Source organism: Solanum stenotomum, chromosome 5, assembly GCF_019186545.1.
Source record: "Solanum stenotomum isolate F172 chromosome 5, ASM1918654v1, whole genome shotgun sequence".
In the NCBI taxonomy this organism is placed as follows: Eukaryota; Viridiplantae; Streptophyta; class Magnoliopsida; order Solanales; family Solanaceae; genus Solanum; species Solanum stenotomum.
In genome coordinates, this window is record NC_064286.1 from 8,827,358 (window position 1) to 8,848,953 (window position 21,596).

The 21,596-nt window shown below is 35.4% G+C and overlaps 2 protein-coding genes across 6 annotated transcripts in view; both read right to left on the reverse strand.

Annotated features, from left to right (window-relative positions):
• LOC125864477 (actin-depolymerizing factor 10-like) overlaps positions 1–21,596 on the reverse strand; it is a 616,735-nt gene that overhangs the window by 355,560 nt on the left and 239,579 nt on the right. The window lies entirely within an intron of this gene.
• LOC125864455 (ATPase GET3A-like) lies at positions 4,055–16,205 on the reverse strand. The gene is made up of 7 exons (XM_049544470.1): positions 15,743–16,205; positions 14,973–15,097; positions 8,834–8,984; positions 8,550–8,660; positions 4,726–4,864; positions 4,463–4,578; positions 4,055–4,299 (listed from the first exon to the last, which is right to left on the reverse strand). The coding sequence occupies exons 1-7, from the start codon at positions 16,004–16,006 to the stop codon at positions 4,117–4,119; spliced, it is 1,089 nt and encodes a 362-aa protein (XP_049400427.1). The 5' UTR covers positions 16,007–16,205; the 3' UTR covers positions 4,055–4,116.

Consider the following 21,596-nt stretch of genomic DNA (forward strand, 5'->3'; position numbering starts at 1 on the left):
TTACTTCGGAGAGTTCAACTTCTGGACAAATGTCCCAAACAACTCTTCAAACAACCTCAAACTGAATGCTCAGGCCCTATTAACAATAAAGAAACACATGACACAAGATCTCACATGCACCTAACACACATGCCAACAAACATGGGACCTAACTGAACATGTAGTTGATTAATTACTTAAAGCTGCCACCTAATAGGTTATACGTTGTGATAAAGCATAGACATTATAGTATTATGCCTTGTTTTGATGATTTGACAAACCTATTGAGACCTACTATGCTACCTACCCTTCGGGGTGGCCCAGTGGTTTGAGCTTGGGACTTCCATGTTGGAGGTCTCAAGTTCCCCTTGCCAGCGAAAGCAAGGGGTTTGCCTTCTGGGTCGAGCTCGTCGCATCAGGCTTGCCTAGTGCGGGTTACCTCTCCTATGTGGTTTGCGAGCTATTGCATAGGAGCGGGGGTTTTACCTTGTGCGCACCCAAAGGGTAGCGGCTGCGGTTTTCCCTTGTCATCAAAAAAAAAAAAAACTATGCTACCTAAAGAACCTAATCTATTTCTCAAAGTCAATTGTATGAGAATCTGGTTCCAGGAGGAACTTGCTTCGTGTGTTTTTTCATTATCATAAAGGGAGAAATTGATATACACAGTTACTGCAGTACTATGCTTTGTTTTGATGATTTGACAAACGCGCCAAGGAATCAGAAAAGGGACCAGATACGCACCAGGCTGATCTGCTATATGATTGAAATGCATATTCAAGGGAGAATACTCATTCAATGGGAACTCTCGCAAGGGAATCTTATTTCGTAGGGGATCTAATGAGGGACTAGGTACGCACCCAAACAATCTATACGAGTTAACTCTCATAATTTTCCAAAATTGGAAAGTTGTTGTCATTGTTGCAAAAATGCATCACTACAAAAAACTGTTGGGGTGCCTCTCATTTCAAATGATCACAGGTTTCACTCTCTCATCCTCTCTACATAATTAATATACCAAAAGGTGAAAACTTCAGTTTAATCAAAATATTCATAATTTTCTGCAAAGCCATCAAGGGCGATCCAACAAGACAAAGCTTCAACAATTGAAGAACATGTTTTTACAACTGATATCATCTTAACTTCTAGGTTGTTGAGTCGTCTTTTGCACTGATTTTGATGATTGGCAAACCCGATAAAGGGAAGTGGTACCTCTCATGCTCTTTCGCAAAGTCAAACAGCACAACTATAAAGCGTACCATCTCTATACAATGTGGCAAGGCAGTGTGGCAGCAAGAATGTAGTGTCCTTTCTTTCCTCAACCAATGGCAAGCGTTAAGGTTTTGGCTTCTCTCATATATAGGAGAATTGACCTAGAAGCAAAACCTAGTTTTTGCAATTTAAAAATTTTGCAATTCTTTTTTAAACTATAATTTTGCAATTATCTCAAAGGTATAAGTTGTCTCGGCTTTCATAAAAGGGAAAACCTCTACAACAAGCATGAAGCAACCTACTCTTATCAACCGATGTTGTCTTTCAGTTCCTTGTAGTTAGGACTTGTATCTTGAGCTGACATTGTAAATCTACTCCTCTTTTGAGAAGCTTATGTAGGTATCATTTCTTGTCCTATCTTTTAGATTTGAGTGAGTGGCTAGATCCTAGAGTTAGTTGTGGCGTATTGTTAAAGTCTATATTGGCTAGCGTTAGTTCATGTAGTGGGCAATAGATTTATTGCTTAGTTGTAAAGTCTCTATATTAGCTAGAGTTAGTTGGTGACTTGGTGTAGTGGGTGATAGAGTTATTACTTGGTTGTCTTGTGATAAGAGGTACTACAAGGGGAAAGGATCAAGAATTTAGTTCTTAGATTAGAAGAGATTATAATTTGAAACCTTGCTCGTTTTAGTGAAGTTGGTGGTGAAATCCTACAAGGGTAGGTCGTGGTTTTCAGATTGAGGGTTTCAAAACTCTAACTCAAGTTAAGAAAATAGGAGGAGAAGAAGACTATAATTGGAAACAGAAAAGAGAAAAACTAGAGAATAATAAACCCTCAGGGGTTGGCCTGCTGGCAATTGACTTGAGCCTTGGGGTTTGCTCCCTTTCAAGGTCTCAAGTTCGAAACCCACTGGGTGCAAACAATTTCTGAGGGCCATGGGACTGGGTAAAACCTGAATTAACCGTGGTGCACTTGCGGGAAACTCCTTGCCGAGGGCCTGTGCACCCCCGGGATTAGTCGGGGCTCAAAGAGACTCGGACACCCGGTGCAAATCAAAAAAAAAAAAAACTAGAGAATAATAGACGACCTTGCCTTGCCTTGCCTCGCCTCTCGCCATAAGATTAAGGAGTTAGAGCATTCAACACATATGAAGTTTAGAGAAAAACTAGAGAATAATAGGCGACCTTGCGATTAAGGAGCTAAAGCATTCAACACATATAAAGTTTAGAGAAACAACGTACATGTGTGTTTTCCATAGAATGCATGGCATTCGAGATTTTCAACTACCTAACTAATGCAAAATTGAAAAGTACATAGAACTACCACGTAGAAATTTGAATTACGCCGATAAGACACTAACCGGTTGGGAGCAGATCAAGAAGCAGACCAGGATCAACAATTCGAGCAGCACTATCAAAAATCTAGAACTCCCAATACTCAAATGAAGAGGACAATGTTGCTTATGTGGTAAAGAAGCTGATCAGTAAAAGAGGAGGGAATCATTAATAACATAAATCTTTCTCTTAATTAGGGAAAACGAATCAAACAAGATAAGGCAAACAAAGTTTTGTTTCCAAAAAAAAAAAAAAATTGAATTCCTAAATCCTAGCAGATCCAGAATTACGATAAAGAACTAAGTTACTGTTATAGGAATTAGTTAAACAAGATACAAGGAAAATCCATAGTCACAGAGATTTCCCGACCAGAGTAATGGCGCCAACAATCAATAAATAACAGATAAGAACAGAACCCAAAAAAACAGCAAGATACTAAAGAGAATAGAGAACCAACATTAAAACCGCAACCATACATACCTGAGAACTCGAGTTCTCGAGCAGTGAGACGCGGATATGGCGCGGAGGTATTAGGGCAGACGATCTAACTTTCAAAGAGATGAGCGGCAAAAAAGGAAAAACGAGAAAAAGATACAAGTTAGTTTCCGATTTAAAAAACGGGGGTATGGACAAGTGACCGTTTTTTCTCTCATTTTTTGTTTTTAAACATTAATAAAAAGGATTAAAATACTAATTTAAAAAACTCAACGACTTAAAATAGCATTTTAAAATTATGATAAAAACTTAAAGGCTAATTTTTTTACTCTCATTAGTTTTTCAAGAGTTTATGAGGAGAACGAGGCAAACGAACAGACGAAAGAGACATTTGTTTCAAATTTTTTGCTTCCTCTTCAAATTCAAAATCTTCAAACCTTTTCTATTGTTTTTTCTTCTTGATCATACAAGGTAAATTTTCTTCTCTTTTCTATTTCATAAAGAAGAAAATCATTATCATCTACCTATGATATTGATGCAGAACAAAGGCAATGAGGAATCAGAATGAAATGTTGAAACTTTAGGAGTAGTACCTTCTGCTTATTTAATGGTGCCAATCAGTTAAAAAGTAGTTAAGTAGGTCTTGAGTCTCAGTTACACTATGATCCCAATAGTAATTTCATATTAAAACTATGGGATTCCTAAAATTTATACTAAAAAATAAACGCACTTCATAATTATGATTGACATGATTAAGATCCAAACCTAAAAAATACATTGACTTAATACTTTTGAGATCTAAATAACTAAAATTAAAAAAATTCGTCAAGTGCAAACAACTAAGGCGTTAACTCTTTCATTAGTCCACACTTCCAATGAAACTTAAACCTGTTAAATGCACCACGTCAAGACTCACTGACAATCGCTAACATTTATCAAAGTCCACTTGAAAATACACTATAATGGTGTGTTCAAGTTTACTTCATGAATACTATTATAAACCTCATTTATTGTCTTCTTGAAGGTACAAATGAACTAAAAGAATGAAAAAGGTTCTACAAAAAAGAAAAACATATTTTTTTTCAGATGTCACTGTTTCCTAAAAAAGGATAAAGAAAAAGTGAAGGCAACATAATGCCCTCCGTCCGCCAAGTCTTTCTACATTATACTTTCTTGTTGGCCTGCTCTAAGTTTTTCCAGTTCTTCTTCGGCATCTTTCAACTGTTCTTTCAGTGTGGCTATTCTCATTTCCAGCTCTTCCACTGAACCTCGAAGAAGTGAAGGTCGATACGGTGTCAGAAAGTTATGTGAAAACACTTTCAGCGCTTCAACACCACAAACCTATCAGAGAGTAGCACATCACTTATCAGACTAGCAAAACTTTGGTTCTTGAAAAAATTAGAAAATTTATGATCATGTTCTTCCCGTGAATAAAGAAGTCATTTTATGTCGGGGGTTTGGGTGGAGGGAAATATCCAGAATATATGCAAAAGCATCCTCAAACCTCTTGTGGCAGCAAAGGCAGCTTGGTAATATTGAAGTCGTCATATAGCATGTAGAATTGGTCCAAGTACTTTTGTTGCATCCGCATCCTAGCCTTCAGCAGCTTGGATTCAACAACTAAAAACAGACGCAGGTTCCAAGAGTTAGTTTTCTCTCACAGAAAACAAGCTTAAGAGGAAAAGGTGATACAGACAAGACCAAACACAATTGAAAAGAAACTATAAGGAATTAATACTATGTAAAGGGAACATATGAGACTTGTACCTTCTTCATCGAAAAGCACTTGGTTAATTATAATGTTATGTGTATCAATCTCGAATTTAGTGAGTTCCTGAACAAGCCTTTCAGTCTCATATAGAGAGAGGAATTCCGGAATGCAAACACAAACGAATGTCGTCAAGTCCTGTTAAAAAAAAGTGACATTAAAGATCAGAAGAACTTGAGAAGTACATTAAAAGGTTCAAGAAAACAAAGAGAGGAGGAAATGTATTCAGCCATTTCAGTAAAGACTATCTGTAAGGAACTTTCCCCCTGCCTTGGCCAGAGCTAGTAGTAGGTACCCAGAAATCTAAATAAGATGAAAAAAACAAATAAATGGATCAACAGGCAACATCAACAGACTCCTCCACCTCCACACTCAAACCAAACAGGTAGAACGCATTGTGTAGTTTAGTTTTTTTACCAAAAAGAAACTACTCAGATAAATAGTTGCTAAAACCACTAATGCATTGTTCAAACTCATTTCCTGTGAAAATGCAAGTTTTTGCAAGGAGGAAAAGAATTGAACTAGACAGCATATCCGTTACATAGCTCAGTTTCCTGCAAGTATGCAACTTCTGTATCTGTGATGAGTACTTCTAAATTCTACTGATGATTTTCCAGAATCGCGAAGAATTCTTCTTAACAGCATGACCAGCAGCAGCAGATGGAAGAAATGCATGACTTCTCCTTAATCCCATTACTTGGTAACATTCATGCAAAAGCTGTAAAGGTTTTTTCTTTTTTTGATGAAGTATGTGGTTTCATTGATGGTGTTAAAATAGGAATAGGAACAAGAATGGTATTTAAAATCCATACAAGGATTGTAATGTGGTGTCAATAATAGGCTTAAGTGTGATAATGGAGATATGCAATTCAATAGTATTTTTCTCCTATATTTCTCGTATCAGAGCAATTGTGAGAAAAGTATTGCTATACGACATTCCAGCGAAATCAGCCATCACTGTGCAGTTTTCCGTAAACTAAGTGGTTGTCCGAATAAATAACATTTCTGTCGGTGTTTTTCAAAAACCAACACCCCCTAAGCAATTTTCAAATGCACCCTCACGCGCCGCAGAAGCAATTCTCTGGCGAGTGCAACAGATCCACGCACTTGCATCGTTTTCTGGCCACTTCTTTTGAGAAAGGGGTAACTTTATATTCACACCAAGCAAATCAGCATCCAAAAAATGATGAAGTGGAAAGTTACATCCCCCAAAGTGGTGGATGGGTATTCTTTACAAGTTTCCTATAAAATCAACTAACTCTACTATCTCCCCTACCAGATTCTGTTTACACCAAAATAAAACAAAAGCCTTACACAATTAATTCTAATCTTCTGTAAATTAATCTTTTGTCCATCAAAGCATCTTGAATTCCTTTCTTTCCAAAGGGTCCATGAGTGACGTCCACCATATTCATGCTGGGATAGTTCTCCACCAGTGCTCCTTTCTTCCTCTGTTCCCAATACCTTTCCAACTGCTTAAAGTTCCATTGTTATCTTAGGCATCACCCAGTTAGCATACACAAAAACATGTTCCAAAGGCTCAGAGCTGTCTTACAGTGGAGGAATAGATGATCATTGACTTCTGCTTCCTGCTCACACATGACACATCTTGAGCAAATCTGCCAGCCCTTTTCTGTAAAGCCTCATGAGTCAGGCACGCCTTTATGCATACCTTAGGAGGGCAAGTGGTCTTCTAAACTAGCTTCCAAGGCCATATGTCTAGCACTGTCTGTATTGTGTTGAGCTTCCAATAGCATGACTTGACTGTAAACACACCCTTGTTGTGTAGTTTACATCTAGGTTTGTCAGGCCTCATGGACAAAGCTGGGTATGAGTTTAGTACTTCCAGTAGGTTGGCAACTTCCTCAATTTCCCATCATTCAGTGCTCTTCTAAATAATAGGTCGGGATCCCTGTTGACTCCAAACTGGGGATACCCTGGCATTCCTCTGCAGACTAAAAAGTATATAGGTGTGGGAAGGAGTTTCTGAGACCATCTTCTCCAATCCATACCTCATCCCAGAAATCAGTTTTCAAGCCATTCCAACCGTGATGGAGATGTTATTGTTGAAATGGGACCATAATCTTCTTATGGTTTTCCAGACACTACACCCAAAGGTGCCCACAACCTCCTCAGTTGTCCATTGAGTGAGTAAACCATACTCTGTTTCAGGTTAAACCATCATATTTTTTTCTGCTTGTGTTTTGAGGTCTATTCTCAGTGGTCTGGTCCAATGGTAGGAGCTCATTTAGTGATTTGCTCCTTCTTGACTCTACTTTACCAAAACTTCTCACTTCCATGTAGTGGCGTCCTTTTTGAGATCCATTAATTTCTGCATGAGCATGAATTGAACTCCCTCGAATCAAGTAGCTCTGCCATTCCTTAACTTCATCAAGAAATCCCCTACTTGTAACCACATATTCATGAACTTGAAGAAAAAAGAATTGACATCCCATTCATTTTTCTGATCACCTTCAGATTAGGGCTGATGCTGAAAGAACTATTGAAGCAACCTATCAGACACTTAGAAAGGAACTGAGAACTGTCATTTTCTGCCTCGGGGTGTGATCAGTATTCTGTTAGGAATTACGTTAACTGTATGTCTTAACCTGTCTGGCCATTGATGGATTCTTTTCCCATCGGCATATGACTTTGTGCCAAGGTTGGAGAGTTGTATCTCTGATTAGAAGATTTACCTAAGAAGCAAATAATTTTATCAACTGTCTCCCCATTCCTGTTGTAAATGCTCTTTGGGATAATAGTTGCAGATTTCCTCTCCCCCAACCAAGATCTTGTTCTCACATAACGACAAAAGTTGTTAAATTTCTTTGAAACTCTGTATATGCATACTCGAATTTCCCTTCCCCATCTCCTAAAATGATCCCCAGTCCCACACCGAAGCTTGCTTATGCAAGTTCTCTTCATCTATTTTAATTTTTAGTTGTTAATCTCCTAATGCGCTCTATCAGAAGAAACCAACTATCCTCGAAGGACTTATCACCAGAAACAAAGAAGATTTTCTCCCATCATAGTCATCACTAAAATCAAATATCTCAAAGGACTATCACCAGAAATAAAAAAGATTTTCTCTTCCGTAACCAAACTGATATAAAGAATCATCAGAAAAGAAGCTCGCTGGAGCAAAGTGAAAGGGAGAGAGTTTGGAATTGTGGCCCATTTCCCAAGAGAGCATCTCTTGTAAAAAGAAAATCAGCTAAGAAGAAATGCGGGCTGTCAATTTATTCCAAAATTCAGTGAACATTTCTGGTAGTAATTGGAAGCTGTAAAGTTCTTTGTTCTTGTTCAAGCCAAATAGGACCTCTCGTACTACTGCCAGCCCCATTCACCAAAACAACAGACTGAAAAGAAAGCTACATTGGGAGGGTTTTTTTGGGATGGGGGTGGGGTGGGGGGATGTTGGGGTTGGGTTGGGGTGGGTTGGAGTGTACAAGCAGGAGTACAATAAATGCAGAAGAAAGGGTATGAACGCTCAGTCGTACAGAATTCTAGTGCTAACTGCTAATGTTTCATGGACAAGGAGATACTATTTTTTTTTTTGACATAATAGACAAGTAGATATTATGTGTTACTACTTCCACTAAACACAAGACATATGAGTAGTTCAGCTCCTGTTAAAAGAGATATTCCACCACAGCTTCCTGATTTTGTTGATGCTTCTTATTCAAACTTATTAACAGTTTTCCCAGGTCCAAAAGAGAAGATTCTCTGAACTTTACTAATTTATCACACTATGGTCCAGCAATAACAACATAAATGCAACTTTTCAATTATAAGGATGATCATTTCAAGGTAAAAATCTTACTGGATCCTTGAACTGTCTGTTCACTTGTTCAATTATATCTTTCATGCCTTCAAGTTTCCCTAGGATAGCATCTTCACCAAATTCAGTGTCCACACCAAAGATACGACTCATCTGCGATAGACACGTAATCTTTTATTAAATTCAAGCTTGCAGAAACATTCCATATGATCCTTCCATTGTAAAATTAGCAACCTCCCCACCCCTGCCCTCAAATCATCATATTAGAAGATCAAAGAGGGGAAAGTAGAAAAAGAAGTTTTTTCAGGCAGGGTGGAGGGATTTACCTGACTTATAACACCGCCAAATTTATTCCTCAAACTCATCACTTTGGCTAGCCCCTTCTCTAGCGTTGATGGGAATTGTAATAACCGTAGAGTATGTCCAGTAGGGGCAGTATCAAACACTATGACAGAGTAGTCCATTGTTTGCACCAATCTAGAAAAAAACAAATACAAATGAAATTTAGTCTTAACTGATAAAGACAACACACCATATATCTAAGCAAAAGCCCAGCACATTTCATGGCCTCTAGAAAATCTACAAACTAGTAACATCTGAGCACTATGAATGTACCATAAGTAAATGAATACTAGGAATCGGGCATGCTAAGAGTATCTATAGTGATAAATGTTTTGGAACCACTGAAAAATACATACATAATTTGGAATCCTAGTACGGACCTAGTGCAACTCCAAAGCTCTTTAAATATAAATTACCCCCCAAGACCTTAATATCCTAGAATCTTAATATGTTTATCCACCTGATAAGTAAAAGAAACACAGTTTGATACCCAAGACTTTCCATCTCAGACTCTGAACACTAATTCCATCTCATTAAACCATTCCAAATACCATTAAGAAACAAAGATAAAAGACACAGTAACCAAGAAATTTGAAGCATCCACTTCAGTAACCTGGGTAAAATATGCTATTTATACTTTCTCCTCTCTCATATTTTGAATTTCTTCTGGGAATCATAAATACATACGGTCTTATCTGGAAAAAGAAAGGGAAGCATTTGATGTCAGATCAAAAGAGACTAGCAAACGACTTTAATTTTGGGAGTCTAGTGGACTGGCAAGTCCGGATGCTGAAATATGGGCATGAAGTTGGATTAAAACAGGAAAGAAAAATATATTGGGAAATGAAAGAAATAATAAAGAGAGTGAAACTGTCGGGATATAATGACGGATGACCAGTGATGTAAACGATGGCAAGGGTATCTTAACATGATGGACGTGGAAGAGAATTGTTCACGATCAAGAGCAGATAGAAAATATACTAGAATCCCCAATAAAAAGATTAATATCGACAAAAATATAGCCTTTTCAGAATCAGTTTCAGATCCCTTAGGTAGGAAATGCTTAGGGTTGCATAACTCATACCAAGGGAGTTGCAACAGAAGCATTATCCACAAGTTGCATCGTTTTATCAGTTACTCACAAGTCCTACTTTACTATTTCATGGTAAATTCACAATACAAGTATAGGTTATTGCACCCTCATCAGAAAGATTCAATATCCTTTTCGCCGCAGCTGTTAGAGATGGTGATCATTTTCTCTTGTGAATCTGGTCATGTACTCACTCACTGTTTCTTCTTGACGTTGTTTGTCATATCATGACTTCTAACAACATGTCCAATTTTACAAACAATTTCCATTTCACTCATGAAAAAATTTATAAGGAATTAAATCATGAATATTATTGACATACCAACTTCAATATTTCACGTCATTTTTCCCCACCCAGCAAGTACAATCTAGACAGACTGATGAGACTTCTTATGGGAAGGGAATGCAGAAAAAAGAAACATGGACTTGGTTATAATTGTCAGAAATACCAGCATCGAAAGAAAAAGGAGGACTAAGTATCAAGAACTTGAGGTTGCAACACAAGAGTTTATCATTCAAGTACTGGAGGTTCAACAATGATCAAGAAGGTGCAAGTTGGTTATCAAGCTGAATTTTTGTATTGCAGATTACTGATGCACTAATCCAGTCATAGGATCACATTAGATTACTCTCTATTGACAGCTCTCGGCGGAGCTCAGAATATGGTGAAACTGAAGCAGCTGGAACAAGAAAACTAGATAATGGCAGTATGGTGGATAGAGAATACCCCTTTGAAGAAAATATTTCCAGATTTATATGTTAAGGAAACTACAATTGCAAAGTGCAGAGGTGAAATGGATGGATCATAGTTAGAAGAAATCTCCATGTTCTAGAAGTTTATCAATTAACACAAATTTTCGGGAAATTCTGTGAATGATAAGACAGTTTTTGCACATAATTTAAAGGGAGTCAAAAAGGAAGCCATAAAAGTAAAGTGATTGGACATAGGGTTGTCAAAGCCGCGTTTCAGTTTTGTTACAAGGGTCAAAATATGTTGAACGCCTCGGTTCGCTTAATGTGTGCATCAGTGTCACTATCAAGGTTCTAAAGCATACTTTTCCTTGCCAATGAGCCTCTTCTGAAGAGGCGACACTAAGTAATTAATATTTCACTTTATCGTAAACTTTTTTCAATTTCTTTGTTCATATATTTGTCATTCATGCTTATAATTATTAGTCTTGGACTAAACATATATATATATATATTTGTATTTTTTTCTCCCTTTGCACTTTTTTTTTTTATTAAGCCCTTATTGGTGCTTTGTGCTTAAAGCCCCAACAGACCTTAGAGCTTTTTTGCACTTTTTGCTTTTGATAACACTGATTGGACATAGTTTAGAAGGCTAAAGGAGCTATATTCTGAACCTGATTCCCTGGTTAGATAAAGAACGCAACTTTACTGTTTAATCTGTTACAACCTGCTAATAGATACAGCCTACAGGTAAGGATGACAGACAGCAGCTCTGGAATATGTTCTCAAAATCTATTGCTCCCCTAAGTGGCTTGCTTAGGTTAGCTAGTACATGTGGCATATCTGTTTCGAAGCCCCAAACAAATTGTTCTTGTATTATATATAGGTGGTGTTCAGTGGGTCATGTCAAGTGCATTGAAGTAAGGTATAATCAGTTGGCAATGGCAGAACTTACTAAGACATCTCAAAACCCTCTAGATTATTACAACTATAATGAGCATAATATGGACAGTTTGGAGGAGAGGAACTATAGATAATATGAAGATAGAGGCACTTTATAGCTAGAGACATAGGTGCTTATGATCTTTTTCTTTTTGACATATATGAAAAACGTACATGGTTTTGAAAGTTTCATTGACTTCACTGACTCTCTGCGTAGTCAAATGAGCTAAAGTCCTATGTTTTTTGTAAAGATAAAGTAACTTTCTTGGTGCTGGTAGTTTGTGAATAGAATTACTTCAGATAAAGAAATTAACACATTATCTTCTACCAATTTTATCTTTCATCAACTATTAACTATTAGAACCCTGCCTTAAGCAAGCTTCTGTATCTGTCAGCTCATTTTTTTCATTTATCAATAAAAATATTTAATATAACTGAGAAAAGACAACGGGCAGTTGGTGCACAGTTTAAAACTTGTTCTACTTCCTCAAACTCGAATAGTCATTGCAGCATTCCCTCAATCAAATTACTATTTTGAAAGACAATACCATCTAATGGTAGTATCCAATACTCATTTTCCTTATATAAAGCTCACTTGTATTTATGTTATATCTTCATGACTTTATTTTCATGTTCCAAAGCTTGTTCATTAATTTATTTTCCAGTTAAATTATGCTTTATGTGGTAATTGGTCATTTGGTGGAAATTGGTGTTATTATCTCCCTCTTTCTGACATTTAATGTGAGATTTCTTTTCCGAGGCAATGAGCATTCGTCTGAACTTCTCTTTTATTTCTTCGCCCACAAGTTCCTCCTTTTCAGAATAATTATCTAAGTTAGACTTTCCTTTCAAAGAACTCAATTCATGCAAAGGATTAGCAATTTTAGCATCCACCCCGTCACCCACCTACCAATTTCAAATCTCGGATCCTTCCTCAACAGTGTTAGCTTAACGGACAATTTAAAGCTCGGTCCCCATTGATAGAATAGTCGTCTCACCAGTCATCAATTCCTTAAACCATTTTTTAAGTCAAATACTTTCACACAAAGGGTGATAACCCTCATTCGTTCTGCCACTACTTAGTGAAAGAGGACAGTGTGTGTTACAGGGTTACTTTTGATAATGCCAACTGGATGAAATCAAAAAAATTCTCTAGCCAATGGCTAGATATAATATCGATGTGTAATGTTGTTCTTCTATTAATCCAAGTAGAGATTGCACCTACGAGTGCCATTTACAATTGTGCATGAACCCGAAAAAGTCGTTGGTTACATCTCCCACAATTTGTCAACTACTCCTTTCTTTGACAAATCTGCTAGCATTGGAATACCCTGCAATCACGCATTAAACTGCCATTGTTGCATACTTCATATTCTTTTCCCCTATAGAACTTGTTTGCTATTCAACATTCCCTGTATATGTGGATAAAGGCATAAAGCCCATTCAGAATCCTCTCTAATCACTCTAAAGTAACAAAATAAAGCTTGTTACGTCAGTACCTCCTCAAGAACGGAAATCACCTCTTTATCCCATCAAAATATCAATAAACCATCTATGGCCACTCTAGAACCCAGAGAGGCCTATCCAACTGCCTACTTTTGCATACACTACAAGTCACCTGAAATACTTTCGTCCTTTCTAGACTAGTTACCTGCAACTAACCATAGATGGCCATTTTTTTAGTGCTCCTTCAACAATCCCTCATTTGGGGGTCATTTAGACCTCTAGCATTCCACATAATAATTTTTAAAATCATGCTGGTACAAGATTACCATGCATCTTTCCTTTCCTTCCCCCTTCTTTCATTTCCTAGTTTTCTACCATAGTTCACAGTTGGAAACAAGGGACTAGCTCCAAATCTTTCTTACCTTTCTGATAGGGAATCAATTTTCCTTTTAAAATTGCTTACTTTCCTCACTCTGCCTTTTTCTCAATTCTGAACAAAAAATCTATTGTTTCCCTCTCAAAGCTCGTAAAGAGAATCTCCAGATGTCACATAATGTCTATATGAAAATCCTTACTTCATCCAGAAGTATACACGGATCTGTACAACACACACAGGGTTAGAGATTTCTTTTGTTTAGCCAAATTGTGAGTATCTGTCTTTCTATGTTACAATAAGAGGAAATGGTTCTAACTGCATAATCTAAGGAGAGGATGTATGAGTTTTAGCTGGTGTTGCTTATGCAAACTATATAAAGAAGATGCAAACCACCTAGTATTGCATTGATTTTGCTTCAGAGTTACGAGATGTGTTTATGTAGTATGCAGTGTAAAGTTGTGGCTGATACGGGCATCTTTTTACCGCCACCATCTATTTCTACTGCAATCTAGATAAGCAAGGAGAACAATTATGCAAGAATAGTTTATATTCTCGTTCACCCCTTATAATTTAGAGTTAAAAAGCTAAGCACTACATAATTGAGTTTAGTTAATGATACATAATGTAGCCAAATTCCTGAATTCCTGAAATCCTAAAGTCAGTAGATGCTGCAATAACCACCAAGAAAATAGAACCCGAACTTTCAAAATCATAACAACATATGAACAAGTGCAACTACCAATTCTAATAACGGCGGTCATCCTCTTCAAGTTACTTGATGTACTTGTCATATAATATCTCCCAGATACAAAAGGCCAAGGAATCATTCAAGTTGTGCTTGCCTAACCTAAAATCTAATGCAATAACTGGATTAAATATTGAAAATTAGCCAACTTTTACATTCACTGTTTATAGTGAACAAACGCATCCAAAGAACTCATTGGAGTACATTTTGTTATGCCATACTTAGTTAAAGAGACAGTATAACATTGTTGGGGACTCAAAGAAATCAGTAAGCCATTGAATAACATTTGGAACACAGTACCTGCTTCTATCTGCAGGGTTGTATGGAAGGAAAGATTTTTTGAAGGGAAAACACATACCGTACAAAATCTCAAATACAAATGTTTGTGATTTGGGTTTTTTGGTGTAATCCTCAGGATGTAAAGTATGAACAATGAATGCTAGATTTTATGGATACTTTACAGGAATAGGTTTTTGTAGAGTGGAATCCTGTCTTTTTATTTTTGGTTTGCTATGAGGGATTACTAGACAGTGTACTACCTTTGCATTTTCTTAGTGCCAGGCTGCTTTGTGCTATAATATTATGCTTACTTACCTTTTCACAAACAAGAAAACATCCAAAGAAACCTTTGTCATCCCATATCATACAAAAGACAAATCCCGTCTCATTTATCCTTATACAATCCAATGCTAATCCTTGTTACTCATAAATCAAAAAACCTTGATGCAAGTACAGATCTTTAACACTTGATATTGGAAGTTCATAAACCATCTTATTCTTTTGGGAGCAGCAGCCATATATGGGATTTAGCTGTCATGGAGAAACATCACTTACTTGAGCATCTCGGCGAAACTCATAGCTTCATCAATTCCAGGAATTGCATTTGCCAAATCAGACAGAAAATCATCCACTCCCTCTGATCCAAGTGTCTCATCATTCTCCACAGTTGGATCAACTTCCTAAAGAACATAATTTCAGTCATAAAATCCTGACCCATAACAGCATATCTGAACAAGATTGACCTTTTAAATTCAGAAAGCTAAAAGAATTGACAATCATAGAGTAGAAACAGCCTTTTTGATACAGTACATTAAGACCTGCAACAACTAGGTCTCGTCCCCAAACTAGTTGATTCAAAAGAATGAATTCTCAATAACCATTAAACACCATTCTGCCCTTTCCATTCCAATAATCCACAACTTGTTTTTCAGGACAAATTAGTGGTTCTTTAAATCAAGGAGTTCACTAAACCTCACAGGTATACTTACTCTTTGACTCACTATTATACACAAACATATAGACATAAAAGTTCAAGTAAAAGTCAGAGAGTCACAATTCAACAACAACAACATACTCAGTGTAGTGTACTCCCACAAGTGGGGTGGGGTCTAGAGATAGAGAAATTATTTCCGATACAAATAATATAGTAACCGAAGCAAAGGACCGGAGCTCGACTATCTACTAACTTTCTCCACTTCCTCCTATTTAGGTCATATAAACAGCAGGTATTTCATATCCTATCTAATTACTTTTTCCCCAATACTTCTTCACCCAACCTCTACCTTTCAGATAGACAATTCATTTAAAGAAATAAGAGAAAGTACCATGGCATACAAATTGTTGAATCCATTGACAAGTGTAGGTGCCTTTGTAAAGCGTTGTTGAAAGGCGTCACTGAGATTATGAGCAGGGTCAGTAGATATGATAAGAACTGAAGATCTGACCTGAGAAAGAAGGATACCCAATGTAGAACTGCACGTTGTTTTTCCAACACCACCTTTTCCACCAACAAATACCCACTTTAGGGTCTCTTGGTCCAACACATTCTTTACTGTTCCTTGAGGTAAATCTTCATTAGTTGAAGCCATTGATACATACACAGCTGTTACTCCTTATTTATTCTCCCCTCAAGATGAATTGGGAGAGGGGAAACACAGAGAAGTTGAAACTGAGAGCAAGTTGATCCTTTGTTGGGCAGCAGATAGACGAAGATGTTCATGGTTCAATTTGGTCATTGATCCAATCTTGTTTCAATTTCTACCTATTATTACAACACTTGTTTAACATGTCAATTAGTATTATTTTCAGAATTTTATCAAAATATTTTTTATTTTTTTTGAAGAAAAGTTATTTGGGTGTGATCTGTTCTTTGTAAAAAAAATATTTTTTTTATAAGTAGATTGTATTTGATTAAAGTTCATCATACTAAGCACATTTTGCTATTAGAATTGTTTACGTAAAAAATTATTTTAAATATTTATTATGGAGAACTTTTGAGGTAAAAGAATATTAATTTCTACTCGCTTTATTTAATAATATTTGTTTATTATTGACTTTGCTTACTTTATAAGAAATTATAAATAAAATAATAATTTTACTATATCATCTTTCAAATATAATGTCTTTATTAAAAAACTAAAAGAAAATAATGACATTATTAAACGTATGTACCATTTTAATATGTGGAATTATGTCCCCACTTATGAAATAAATAAACATAGATCATCTCTACGCCTATTACGGTAGTGATTTTTGAAAATATACCATGACTCATGAATGTCCTTGGATTGAAATCGTGAGGTAACTAATGGTCATGCTCATGCTCATGCTCAATGGGACCTTGTTAAACAATCAAGGGTCGTTTGGTAGAGTGTATAAAAATAATGTTAAATATAGTGTATTAACAATGTTTGTATTAGTAATGTTTGTATTAGTTATGCTTGCATTAGTTATACATAAATTATTTCTTATGCGTTGTTCGGTTTAGTGTATTAAAACAGCATGTATTGTACAAAAATATCCTTCACAATTATAGTGAAAAAGATGTAAAAGAGGTTTTGAAGGGTAATTGTGTCTTTAAAAGGCTAATACATGCATTAAATCCATTTGCATTACTAATACCTAGAAATTCATGGTATTAGTGATACACTTCTCAATACACAATAGATTGTATAACTAATGCAAACATTAACTACACCTAGCATGAAAAAGTGTACAAAACAAGATACTACTAATACATAGAGCTAATACATACATTAATTTTGCTAATACATGTGTATGTGTTTGAACTCAAAGAATTTTGGAGAACTAATCTTTTTCCCCCTCTTTCTTTTACATATAAGTTGTTTTAGTTAAAAATCCATTCAATTTCTAGAATTGAGACTACGATAATCTATCTATATATAATAGGAGAGGAAATAGTGTCATATGTCAGCACCACATAATTTCTAGATATATTAAATAATAAATACAACAATTTAATTTATAGATTTATTAAATAAAAAAATAACAATTTAAAAAAAAATTAAAACAGTTTGTAGGATTCATGTACGTTAAAAACTTTTGAAGTGGTCTCTTTTTAAATAATAATAAAAATTAAATATATTTGTTCCTAATAAAATGCAAACTAACTACTGTTTTCATGTTTGAAATCACTACAACTTCACGTAATTTACTTTATTTTTTAAAAATAGAAGATATAAAATTGTTAGCATGACAAAGAAAAAGCACTGAAATTATAACAAAAAAAACAGAATCAATAAAATTATAATAATAAATAAGAAACATTTTCTTAGTCATTATCCACATCCTACAAATTAGCAACAACTGAATATAAACCGTTTAGCATTATCCTTAATGGTAGTATATCAGTTCATACCAAATGATTTTTCTTTCATTCAAAAACTCTCTTGCAATAATCAATCATTAGCAACCAATGGATCTATCACTTCACTTAGTTAAATAAACGATTAAATTTGTTTCCTTTACGACAGTAAATTTAATTTTTACAATTTCTCACTCTAATATATCTATATGCATGTGTTTTTCCCAGCAATGTCATCTCTTGGAAAATTTAATTAGTGAGATTTCTCCCTTTGTGTGTCTGTATATATGAATTTATGTATAGAATTTTATGATCAATTTTTCTTAATTCTTAATTGATTTTTGAAATTTATTCTTAGTTATATGAATTAAATATAATTGATAAATAGGATTTATGTCTTTTTATGAATTTTATTTATTAGTCTAGATTTTTTTAATCCATTTATTTCGCCTATATATGTGTATAATTTGATGTCAATTCTGGCGCTTCAAGATATTGTTGAAATCCGTTGTCTTACTATTTCAATTCAATGGCTATGAAATTTAAATTTTATATTTTTAAAAATTCATAATATCAAACAAGGGATAGATCAGTTAATGATGATGTTTGCTTTGAAAGAAAAAGAGACTTGATAAAAAGAGACTTGATAATTATAATAAGCGATAAAATCTATATTGTGTTATTGGAGAACTAATGGGCCATCAAAATAAATTAATAATTTTATAAAATTTATGATAATGATCCGCAATTATTATAGTTTTTAAAGGTTTTTATCACTAATTATTTGAGTAATATGACCAATGGAGTTTCTATTAACAAAAAATGCTCCCTTTCAGAATTTATTTTTATGTATTTGATTGAAGGATCTCAAAAACCATTAAATGAAAGCGAAAAAGTTACATTCTACTTTTGTTCTATCTTAAAATTGTAATTTTAGAAGATTAGGAAAAATGCCACATGTCATCACCAGAAAAATAGATTTTTTTAAATTATTAAATAATAGGATTAAATATTAAATTACTATTTTATTTTCTGTAATTATTTTAAATAATAAATAACAATTTTAAAAACAAATTTAAGAACAATAATTGAATATTATTAAAATTATTTTAAAATCTAAAAATACAAAAAAAAATTGCAAACACTACAAAAATAATGAAAAATTCAGTAAGCAATTTTCACAGCTTTAAAAATAAGACCATTTCAAAAAATATATATAAGATAAATTATTAGAACTATTTATTGAATAATACACGGTTAGACAGTTATTACAAACAATAATTACTATCTTTCATATTATTTTTTAATCTTTAAAAAATAAAATAAAAAGAAATTAAAAAATGTAAGATTTTCTTGATACATTCTAAAATAATTTTAAAAATAAGACAATTTCAAAAAAATAATAATTTATAAGTTAAATTATTATAATTATTTTTTGAATAATACACAATTATTAAAAATAATAATTACTACTTTTATGTATTTTTAAAATCTTTTAAAAATTTAAACAAAAGAAACACAAAAATATAAGATTTTTTAAAAAGTAAACTAATTTATGCACGTTCCTATCCCCTTATTCAAGAACTAACTAAGAAATATATACATAAACTTCTTTTTTTTTTTTTTTTAATTCAATATTTTATTTCTTAACACATAAAATAATAGCAATGTCTTTAGCCCAAACAATAAACAACTTTACCCGGCCCAACTTTTTTCCTAGACCTAAGTATAAATATAAACTAACATCTTTCCTAAATGACTAATCCAGAATATCTCTGTAGTTGTCTTCCCCAACTGTTGTCTTTCTCCACTTGCCGAAGTCTTCGATGCCAATCTCCTTGCCATTGTACTCTCATTTCCCCCTTGCTTTTCATTTCGTGATATTCCTCCAGTGGTTGTTCCTCGTTGATGTTGGGTGTAGCCTCATTGACATTCCCTCTCTTGTACGATTGGTTGAGTTCGTGTTCACCTGCTGGTAAGTGTGTTCTTCTTCCTGTTCTTCCTGTTGTTGCGCTCTTCTTCCTCGTTCCTTGACTAGCCCTCTGTATTTGTGGTTTCCTCCAGCTAATTTCGTCCATTAGCAGTGATGAACAGCTGCTGTGTGACTAGATTCTTCGAGTTCCATCCCAGATCTGGCAGGAACAACACTTGGTTAGCTGTATTTTGAATTTGGGATCTGTAATTTAATAATAGGCTATGTGTAAGCCTATCTCCCTCTTTGTATGCCCCTTTATTTCCAATGTTGTAATTATTTTTGCTTCTCTTTGCTCTGTATTTGTGCTGCTTGCTATTCTTGGGTGCATATTTTCCTTGTCTTAATCCTTATACTAGGTATCTGTATCCTATCTAACCTTGATATCCCCTTGCATGCTCTTGGTAATAATCCTTCTGACTGTATGCTGATTTTCTGTTGTTGTTCATATGCTTCTTTAGCCAGAGCATCTGCTAGCTGATTTGCTTCTCTAAATACATGTCGTATACAAATATTTCTTTCCTGCATTATGCGCTGAATAGTTTGTATTTCCTCCTCCAAATGCCATGGTATTTTCCATTCTGTTTTGATCATTTTCATAGCTACTAGGGAATCTGTTTCTATTATAACTTCTTTTGTAGTGTATGCTCTGCAATATTTCACTGCTTTTGTGATTGCCCTAATTTTGAATATTTGTTGTGATGCCCATTGGTTCGGACTGTGCATGTATCAATCTACCGCTGTCATCCCTTAGGCAAAAACTGTAGGCACTGCTTTCCGAATTTCCTTTCGTAACACCCTGTATTCGAAACAGACCAAAAATGCAGATTTTGAGAAGTTTCAGGTGCAACCCACGGTTGCCATCCACGGACCGTAGGTCAAACCACGGCCCGTGCTGGTGGTCCGTGGTTCAACACTGAAACCCCTCCCAGACCCAGCTCAGAAAATTGGCTAAGTCTCGACTCACGGACAGACCCACGGTCCGTAGATCAGACCACGATCCGTGGTCTGTGTCCGTGGATCGAGACTTCTCTTACCCAGCCTCTGACACAAACTACGGTCGACCAGCACGGACCGTCATTCGATCCACGGTCCGTAGGTCTGACCGTAGATGGGGTCAGCAGCCAGTTAGCTGAAAATTATTGATGGGTCAACTTCAGATGGTCATAAATTTTAGCACAAAAGGAATTGTGTGTCCCATTACCTATGGTATGATAGATAATTGAATTATCTTTCCAACGCCACCGAGTTTGCTAAATTTCGACCTCCGAGTAAAAAGTTATGCTCATTTTAGTGAAGCCCTGTCGGGCAGACTCGACCTACGGACCCAATCGACGGTCCGTCGATTGATTGACGGCCCGTCAGTCCAGGCCGTCGATCACTCCGACAGCAGTTAATTCAGGGGTTTTTTGGTCTTTTCCTATTTCGTTTAACCCCTAAGATACATTGTTTAAACCCTAAATTATGAGGTTTTAGTCAGATTAAGCCTAGAAACATAACTAGAACTCACCTTAGTCAAAATCATTAATCAAAACTTAGAAAATTAGAATCAAGAAAGGAGAAAAAGGTCAAGAACCCAGTTCAAGAACGCAGCAAGGTTCCTTCAGTTCCAGCCCCGAAATCGAAAGATTTCTCCGTGGAATTCGTCACCAGGTATGTGGGATTTCACTAGTGGGTTCCTTTCGCCCATTAGGTCCCTAGAATTCAGTCAGATTCTTGATTCCATGATTATGAACAGACCTAGGGTTTCTAGAATTTCAACAGATCATCATGAATGAGTTATTTAAATGCTCCAAATCAGATTATCATGTTATTGTTCAGTTTATCGCATGAATTTCGGAACCCTAGCTATGTATTTCATTAGTTCTTGAATTACACATGT